Source organism: Lepidothrix coronata, unplaced genomic scaffold, assembly GCF_001604755.1.
Source record: "Lepidothrix coronata isolate B3197 unplaced genomic scaffold, Lepidothrix_coronata-1.0 Scaffold137, whole genome shotgun sequence".
Taxonomy (NCBI): Eukaryota; Metazoa; Chordata; class Aves; order Passeriformes; family Pipridae; genus Lepidothrix; species Lepidothrix coronata.
In genome coordinates, this window is record NW_016690317.1 from 166,471 (window position 1) to 176,130 (window position 9,660).

General features: G+C 48.4%; 1 protein-coding gene across 2 annotated transcripts in view; it reads right to left on the reverse strand.

Moving 5' to 3' along the window:
* The window catches only part of LOC108503424 (tetraspanin-15-like), a 20,917-nt gene that overhangs the window by 3,325 nt on the left and 7,932 nt on the right, over nucleotides 1–9,660 (reverse strand). For both annotated transcript variants that reach the window (XM_017827361.1, XM_017827362.1), the window contains 2 exons: nucleotides 8,492–8,545; nucleotides 8,033–8,149 (listed from right to left, as the gene is read on the reverse strand). In XM_017827361.1, the coding sequence (XP_017682850.1) occupies nucleotides 8,033–8,149; nucleotides 8,492–8,545 (171 nt within the window). The remainder of the gene's footprint in view (nucleotides 1–8,032; nucleotides 8,150–8,491; nucleotides 8,546–9,660) is intronic.

Sequence of the window (9,660 nt, forward strand, 5' to 3'; positions counted from 1 at the left end):
GCACTTCCAATGATCCAGGGGCAGCCACAGCTTCTCTGTCCAACCTGGGAGAGGACCTCAACACCCTCCCAGACAGCAATTCCTTCTCAATATCCCACCTATCCAATCTAACCTTGCCCTGGGCAACCTGTGCCAGGGCCTTCCCACCTTCCCAGCCAGGAATTCCTTCCCAATATCCCATCTAGCCCTGCCCTCTGGCAGTGGGAAGCCATTCCCTGTGTCCTGTCCCTCCATCCCTTGTCCCCAGTCCCTCTCCAGCTCTCCTGGAGCCCCTTTAGGCCCTGGAAGGGGCTCTCAGCTCTCCCTGGAGCCTTCTCCTCTTCAGGGGAACCCCCCCAGCTCTCCCAGCCTGGCTCCAGAGCTGAGGGGCTCCAGCCCTTGGAGCAGCTCTGTGGCCTCCTCTGGACTCGCTCCAGCAGCTCCAAATCCTTGTGATGTTGGGGATTCCAGGGCTGGAGCAGCTCTGCAGGTGGGGTCTCACCTGAGGGGGCAGAGGGGCAGAATTCCCCCTCATCTGATGCCCATGGGGGATTTTTGGGCTTTCAAGTGCTCATTTTGGTTCATGTCCAGCTTCTCATCCACAAAAACTGCCAAAGTTTAGATACAGATTATAGATGGATGGAGAAGGACAAGACCATCTTGAGCCTCAGGGCTCTTCCTCACAATTTTGAGGCTGCAAATGAGCAGTGCAGGACCATTTCTTACATCAAAGAGTCAATAAATAACCAGTCCCACCTGCCCCATCCATCAGCTGGAAACACTTGCACAGGTTTTGGAGCTGAAAAATACTATTAATCATCCTTCTGGGTCCTAATGGATTTCTTAAACAGCCTAGAAAGTAGGAACATTAGGGGAAGATAAATGGGGATGAGAGCAAAGGGTTGTAACACAAATTAGGGACCATTTTGTCCCACACTGGGAAGGGAAAAGTGTTTGCCCAGAGGAGGCTGCAGAAAATGGAGGAAAAAACTCCACAAGGGACAAAAACAGATCAGAAAATTGTACCCCAGAGAGCTGAAAGTGTCCCCCACTGAGCTGAGAGCAAAGAGCCAAACAAACATCTCTGGGGTTTATGAATTTGCCTTTTACAGATGGAGAAACTCCATGAGCAGCTTGGCCTTGCACAGGGGTCACCCCAAACCAGCTCAGCATTGATTTTTCCTTCCTGAATTCACCTGGAGGTGGATCCTAAGGAATCAACAGCTTCAACAAGTCAGAAGAAGTGGAAAACCGTGTCCTTGGAGATGCTGTCCCAACACTAAGCCCTTCCTTGAAGGCCTCAGTTGGATCTTTCCCCATTCCCTAATTTTTCCCTAATCACTTCCCTAATTGCACCCAGTGATCCTCGGATCAGTGCTTGTTTTCTGTTCCACCTCATCCCTGATAACGGGATTAATCACCTGAAGAACAGGCAAGATGTGGGAGTCTGGGGGGTGTTTTGGCTCCCAGGGCTTTCCCAGAAATTCGGGAAATACAGGAACACTGTATTTGTGCCACTGGGGCTCTTTTGCCAGGAAAGATAACTGCAGATGCTGAAAGGGAAACTGGAGCCTGGGAATATCTTGGAATCTCCCTGTGTTATCCAAATGGCCTGGAATGAGGTTATTTTACAGCTCCTGGGACTTCTGTTGGACGACAGGGGTATGGACCTGTCTCTCCATGAACTGGGGGAGCCCAGAGATGCTGCTCCCCCACAGGCATCCAGATAATAAGATTATGCTAATCCATATTCAGCAGCAAAGCCTTTAAGGATTTAGGAAGTTTTGAAATATTATTTAAATGTATGTCAAGCTTTACATTATTTGCTGTTATTAACTTGTCACCGTGGGCAGATTAAAATCCCGAGCGAGAAGAGCCCTCCGGAGTGACAGATTTGAAAGCAAATGTGTCACTTTTTCCTCCCTGAGCCAGACAATAATTTGTGTTTACAGTGCATTTCATGCAAATGAAGAGCCAGTCAGGTTTGGGGACATCATCCCCCCCCGCTCCAAGGTGTCCTGGTTAAACTGGGGACTTCCTGAAGGGAATGGAACAAGCCCAAGTCCTGCAGCAGCAGCAGCAGAATCCCACAGCCCTCACCCTCCTCTGAGTTATGAACCACCCTCCATCCCAGCTTGCCTCTAAATATCCCCTTTCCCTTAATGAGAACAGAAAAAGCTGTCAGGAATATCGATGGATCCAATATCTCCGGCACCAAGGGCCCCGTGTTTTCCAGAAGTGAAGAGAATTTCAACGCCAGCATTGATTTTATTGCTCTGCAATATGAAGGAAGGAGTTACTGCAGAGGAACACGGTAACAAAATGTATCAAAGGGGAGGCGAAAAACATAAAAAAGCTGCTTTTCTCCGGGCCCTGGGATGGTAATTCAGCACCAAGCACTGGGGAGTTGCTGTCTGAGGGTCATTTTGAGTTAGAAAATTGCCTGTTCTTCCCGAATGGAATCCAGGAAACCACTGTGGCCTCGGGAGGTCTCGGCTCTGCCTCTGTCTGCGCTGGTTTGGGGGGATTTAAATGCCCAGGGTTTGCAAAATGAAGGTTTTTTTAGGGTACCAACCCATCAAGTCACTGCTCTTACAGGGTGCAAATAAATCCAAAGACCTTTGGATATGGAGGGAATTGATAAAGACCAATAAATAATCCACTGGGAAATCACAAGGAGTTCCCTGCCCATGGCAGGGGTTGGAATGAGATGGTCTTTAAGGTCTCTTCCAACCAACAGTGGTTGTCCAGAGAAGCTGTGGCTGCCCCTGGATCCCTGGAACTGTCCAAGGCCAGGTTGGAGCAATCTGGGCTAGTGGAAGGTGTCCCTGCCCATGGAAAGGGGTTGGAATTAGATGGTCTTTAAGGTCCCTCCCAACCCAAACCAACCCATGACTCTGCCAGGCCTAAGCCAAGTATTTCTGTGTCCCATGTAGGACTAACCAGGAGGAGCTTTGGTGCTCAGCTCCATCCTTGCCAAGGCCCAGCTTTGCTCAGATCCATTTGTTCCCCTGGATTGAACAGATTTGCACGGGGAATTCTCTCAAAGAAGAGAGAATGGCCCAGTGTGACCCAACATCCTCTTCCCTGGGAATGACTGAAAGCTCATCTCTTCCATGTCTGGATATAGGAACTGGGAAGTTTTGGAAGCAAAGAAGGAAAAGGCTCAAACACTCCTTTTCACATCATGACACAACAGACAAGGGGTTGGAACCCAGAGGTGTTTTCCCTGAGGGATGTGTGTGTTCATCTGTGTGTGATCAGTGGCTTGTTTCGGGGTGGAAAGCTGCATTTTGGGCCCTTTCAGAGCACTCAGAAGCAGCTCAGCTCCTCCATGGGCATTTTCCTCACCAACCAAAGCCAGGATCCCTTTGGGTTTTGCTTCACAAGGGCAAAAAATAAGGATGGAAAAGAGCAACCCAAGGATGTTCAGGAGCCCTGGCAGGGCAAAGCACATCCCTCTGCACCACAGGCCCCACAGACCCAGCTCTGACCATGGAGACAATGAGCCAGCAGCCCAAGGAGGGGCTTTGCACGCAAAACTTCCCGCCAGGAAACCCTTTTCCATGCAAATATTTCCGGGTCTGGGGGCTGGAAAGCTGGATCCTGCTCGCCAGAATTACTGAATCATTTCAGGCTTTCCCAGAGCTAATGAAGTAAAAAGCAAAGCATTTCTCTTTTATTGACTTTTCCTCCCATAAATTGGTATTTATAGAGCAGCCTCTTGTCAGGGTCATGGGCTGCAGATGGAAAAATCCCTTTTATTCCGCTTTTCTACTCCATTAAGCACATGTCAGCCACTTGAGAACACAGCAGGCCCTGGAGCCACAGGGATATTAAAAAGCAAACAAACCCCAAATTAATCTTGCAAAGGAAAAAGGAACTTTGGTGGATTCGATGCCCTTTACACCAAGAAACATTTACCATCTCTGGCAGCGGGAGATGAAGATGCCAAGCTGCAAAATGCCTCTTGAAAGTCTAATTTTGCATTTTTTTTAGGGAATGAAAGTGTTGATCTTGTGGATTTATACTCTGAGGAGGGAACATCTACCCCTGCACTGACAATCCATTACTCTGTGGATGCTCCCAGGGCAGAGCTCTGGAGATGGATGGAATTACAAAGTGAAACAGAGGTAGAAACAATTCACTCTGCACCACAGAGTGATTTTAACCCCTAACAGAGACCTCCCAGAGATTTTTTTCTCCCTTTTAATTGGACCTGTATCACTTTCTGCTTCTTTAGGATTGAAAAAAATCCCCTTTTTTAGGGGGAAAAAAGGGTTGTGGAGCTTTTTTTATGCTCTTATTTCTGCCTTTTTACAGTGGCTGTGTCTTCAGTTTGCTAAGGAAGGTGATCCAAGGGCTGCTCTGGAGCCAGGCTGGGAGAGCTGGGAATGTCCAACCTGGAGAAGAGAAGGCTCTAGGGAGACTGTCACTTTAATGGCTGTCAACTGCCAGGGAGTGGGTTGAGATGGGATTTTGGGAAGGGATTCTTCCCTGGGAGGTTGGAGAGGGGTTGGGAATTCCCAGAGAAGACCTGAGAGCCCCTTCCAGGGCCTAGAGGGCTCCAAGAGTTGGAGAGGGACTTAGGACAAGGGATGGAGGGACAGAACAAGGGGGAATGGCCCTACACTGGAAAAATGGAGATTAAGATGGAATATTGGGAAGAAATTGGGTGGTGAGGGGCTGCAGTGGAATTCCCAGAGAAGCTGTGGCTGCCCCATCCCTGGAAGTGTCCAAGGCCGGGTTGGAGCAACCTGGGCTAGTGGAAGGTGTCCCTGGCCATGGCAGGGAGTGGCACTGAGTGGTTTTCAAGGTCCCTTTCAACCCAAACCATCCCAGGATTCTCTGAAATACCACCAGCAAACATGTCCTGCGAAGCCACAGAAGGAAGAAGCTGGAGATTCACTTCCTGTGGTCCATAAAAAGCTGCTACAAGAACAAGAGACAAGGTTTTCTGCCTTATTTGCACCACAAACACGTCTCCTGCACATTTAAAACTCCTTGGCTAATCTTGCTGGAGGCGGGGAAGGGAAGGGAGCAGCCAGCAGGAAACAAATTCCTGTGCTTTTGCCGCCCCTGCTGAAAGATCTGGGGCTGCTCCATAATTAAACACAACAAGGCCACGACAGGAATTTGCCTCTGAGTGCCAGAGCCTGAATTAAAGTGTCTTTTGGAGGGTGACATGAAATGTGTGACAGCTTGGCCTCTGCCTGAGTTTGGTTGAGATGAAGGGCAAGAAAAGGGGATTGTGGAGAACGAAACAGGAAAAAGGAAAAAGAGAATGAAAGGCAAAGGCAGGAAAAGAATTGAATGAAACACAGGAAAAAGGGAAAAGAGAATTCAAGGTAAAGGCAAAGGCAGGAAAATGATGGAGTTGGTGTGTTTGAATAAGGCAGATGAACAAAACCACTTCCCACTCCTCACATGGGATTTTTTTTTATCCACACTGCTTGATGGATTATTTAAAAAAGGAGGAGACATTCAGGATTTGGGAGGGATCATGGAACTACAAACTCCCCCTGCCTTGCATGGGCTGGGAGAGGGGAAAAGCTGCACAGTGATGTGTCCAGTTACCAAGTACTATTACAGGGACATAAACGGATTTATCCATGGATTTGGCCCATGGGCTGCTCATCATCTCCATGGAACTTCCTGGAGATCCCATGGAGGGATCCCAGCCCTGAAGCCCTGGGTGTGCAGAAGACCCTTCACTGGGCAAATCATTCAACTCAACCTCCTGTTCCAGCACCTGTTCATTTTTTTCCCAGAGGGAAAAGGCCAATATTCATGTTTTTGAGGTGCTTGGAAAGCAAGGACAACCTTTTCTGGGTGCTTTAAATTTCTCCTGGAGGTTCTTGTTCTCTCTCTCCCATCCAAGGTGTCTCTGGGCATCAACTCCTGATGCTGAGCTCGGCACTAATAACAAGTTACCTGATCCCTGAGATTCTCAGGAGGGAATTTTTCAGATTCCTAGTTCCTGGAAGGCCTGGGAATGGGATTTTTCACCTCTTCAATCAGTCCAACACCCACCAGGACCCTGGGGATTTGCAGATTTCCCTGAACCTCATCGGACAGATGCCCACAAGCCCCAGGAAGCCAAGCCAAGCAGCCCTTGGGCTCTCACAGGTATTTGGGGAAAAGCAGAGGAAATTCATAAATTCAGTAACTTCCTGCATCATGGAAAGGCAAAATTTGGTGGTTTCCCACATCTGGGTGCAAAGGAAGGACATGTTGTCCACCTTCTGTGTTGTTGCACCTTCTGTGGTGGAAGGACAACATGGAGAGTCATAATTTCCTACTCTCCATCAGCCAAAACTCCTCTTGGGCCCTTTTTTCTGTACAAAAGCCAGTTGATGCTCCCAAATCCCAGCAGAAATCTTGGATGAATCTTGATCAACATGAACCAAGCTCAGATCCTCAACCTTTGAACCCTTGAGGTCAAACGAGCCTGAAGTTTGGTCCTAAGGAAGAGCAACAATGAGGAAAACTGGGAGAACACCAAAGCAGGACTCAGGATTTGGATCACAATCCCAACCCTCTCCTGAGCATCCTGAAAGTTTCCCACCAGGGTGGTTTGCACCACGTTCCACGTGGGACATGACAAATATCCAAAAAGGTAGAGATGGGATGTGTCAACACATTCCCTCTTCCCAAATTTCAGGGCGCTGTCACCTCCTCACATCAACGGTGCCAACGCTTTTCCCCCTTGGATCAGCAATTCAGGGACAACACCCTCACTCCACTTCCTCCTGGCAGCTGCTGGGGATGAAGCTGTTCCTGGGCTGACAGCTCCTGGCAACACAGATGGAACTTCATCCCCTCCAAAACTTGACAGAATCAAATGTGATTTATATTTAAAACTCGTGAGCAGATGGGATGAACGAGGTTCTGCATATGAAGAGCCTTTAATGGCACGACAGAGAAATCACAGAGCTGCCTCAACAGCACTTGAGATTCATCAGGGCTCAGAAATCCTCGTTGCCAGCCCTGCTTTTGCTCCCCATCCTTCCCAATTAAGAGCTTCCCGTTGGCAGGTTAATGGAGAACCCAACAGGTGGCTCCTCTAATGGGCTCTCCATGTCCTGCCTCGATTGTGGCACTTTTCACCCCATTCCTGTGCCTGTCGTGTTTCCTGGTGGCAGCACAGCAGAATTCAAGGGCTCATTTGCATATTTTTAATGGAATCACTTTAGAAAAGTCGGGAATCACAGCCAGGATTGAGCACAAACTACTCCCCCACCTCAGTTTCTCATCTGGACCATCTGAGAGCTCGAGAGCAAAATCCATCCTTTGAAAAATTAATGTATTTCCCCAACAGCTTCTGCTTTTTCCAACCACTTTCTACCTTTTGTTTCAAGCAGAAACACAGCAAAACAGGAAATCATTTCATTCCCATTTAAATAAAACCCCGTATCCGGAGAGCATCAGCAAACCCCTCCAGCACTGAACCCAACATTAATCCAACAAAAAGAAAGATTTTGCTTGTGAGCCTTGACATGAATCAGAAAAAGGATCAAATCAGCACTAAATCATCACCAAAATAATTCTGGGAAGATCTGAGAGAGTTGTGTCACAGTTGTGACAGTGCTGCAAAAAGAGTCCCAACCACAACCCCGAATTTCTCTCCATGTTAATTATCTGTGACGAAAAGCTTCATTACCTGGAAAGTCAGTTGGATCCTCAGACATCGTTAATGGATTTCCTGAGGCAAACACAACTAAATTTACCATTACACTTTATTTTGGTTAATATTTCTGCTCTGTTTGAGCAGAGCCGTGAAAACAAATAGAGGGGGATTTGCTCTGCTCACATCGGCCTGATTTGCTTTCAGAGGCTGTGATTTGATCAATAATTAGATTTCAGGAGTGTTCTGAGTCACCCACCACAGTCATAAACTGTTCATTTGCCCAAGGACGCTCTGTGACAATTTTCCTACCCAGCTCACAATTTTGGATATAAATGGAGGGGAAAAATAACTAAAAGTGAATTATTTTCCTCCTCCAGCAAAGCGAAAAAAGCCAGGAGAGTTCTGATGGAATCCACCACGTACCTGTGGGAGCAGCAGGGAGCAAACAATGCCCAAAGTGGCCTCGAAGTTGTCCTTGAGCCAGAGCCCCACAGCGTGGATACAACCCCGGACATGGATGATGCTGAGCAGCTCCAAGCGCTGGAAAAAGGGGGAGAAGAACATCCTGGTCACCCCCAGAGGCATCAAAATCAGCTTCTCTCCCACCACCAAACCTCCAAACACAGCTCATTAGTGGCATCTCCAGGTCCTGGTCCAGAAAAGGCCCAGCAAACCCCCCAGGGATGTCATGGTTCAGGAATGTCCCAGGGAATACCCAAACTCACATGCTCTGTGAGCCTGAGAAACACCCCAAAATTCCAGGGAAAAGCAGTAAAATGGAATTTATACTCAGCTGGTACCTCCAGATTGTTCCAACTGGATTTTTTTAGGGGATCTGGGGAAGAGGAAGCAGCAAATCTCTTATAGAGTCCAAAAAGTCACCTCTTTGTCGAGTGTCCTGTACCCACAGAGGGTGTTCACGACCTCTCCAGGGGCCTGTGGAGAGAGAAAGTTGAACAGACTCATCCCAGAGCAACAAAAGTGTACAAAGAAGTACAAGAAACAAGAATTAAAAACAAGAAATAGAAGAGTTGCCCCACCTGGGACTATTCAGAGCAGCAAAAGTCGAGCAGACTCCAACCCTCACACCTCACGTTGTCACCTCAGGGCTCTTTTTTGCCCAAAGGTGATGCTTGAACTGGAAATTTTGGCAGAAAGTTGTTGGGGTATTTTAGTTATATTTTTTCAACCCCTTTTCTCTCTGTTTTCTGCTGTTCTGGAGGATGTTCAGGCCCCCAAACCCTCTCCCAGTGATTTAAACCATGACCATCTCCACATCCTGGGGGCTCCTGTAAAGCAGCTCTTTCCCAGCATTCCCTGGACTTTCACCTCCAGCCGTGTGTCTCCTTCAGAAAAAATGGAATTTCACAGGGATTGAAGGTATTGGGCTCTCCAGAAATCAAGACTTTGGCAATTTCCCCAAAGTCTTCCATCACTTTGTAGAGAAAAATAAGGTTTTTAGACATCCCCAGGGCTGAGATCTTTGGCGGCCAAATAAAATGTTTCAAGAGCTGCAGCCAAAAGGAGACTTCCCACTACCAGAGGGTGGGGTTGGATGGGATGTTGGGAAGGAATTTGTCCCTGGGAGGATGGTGAAGGGCTGGGATGGAATTCCCAGAGAAGCTGTGGCTGCCCCTGGATCCCTGGAAGTGTCCAAGGCCAGGCTGGAGCAACCTGGGACAGTGGGAGGTGTCCCTGCCCATGGCAGGGGGTGGCATCGGGTGATCTTCAAGGTCCCTTCCAACCCCAACCATTCCATGATGTCAGAGGTTTGAAAAGAGACATTGGAATTGTCTTTTTCTTCCCTAGGGTCCCCATTTTCCCCTATCTGTTTGTCAGGGAGGGGGTGGGTTGGGCTCGGGGACAGCGCGGTGGCCACAGGGACAGCGGGGAGTCCTTGGGTTGGGGGCTTTTGGGTTTGGTCCAGGACCAGACAGAGCAGGAGTCCCATTTTTGGCCACCTCTTTCTCTTTTTCTGAGAGAAAGTCTTTTTTCCCCACGGGACACCTCGTGGAGAAGACCAAGAGAGAGAGACAGACCCAGGTCAGAGT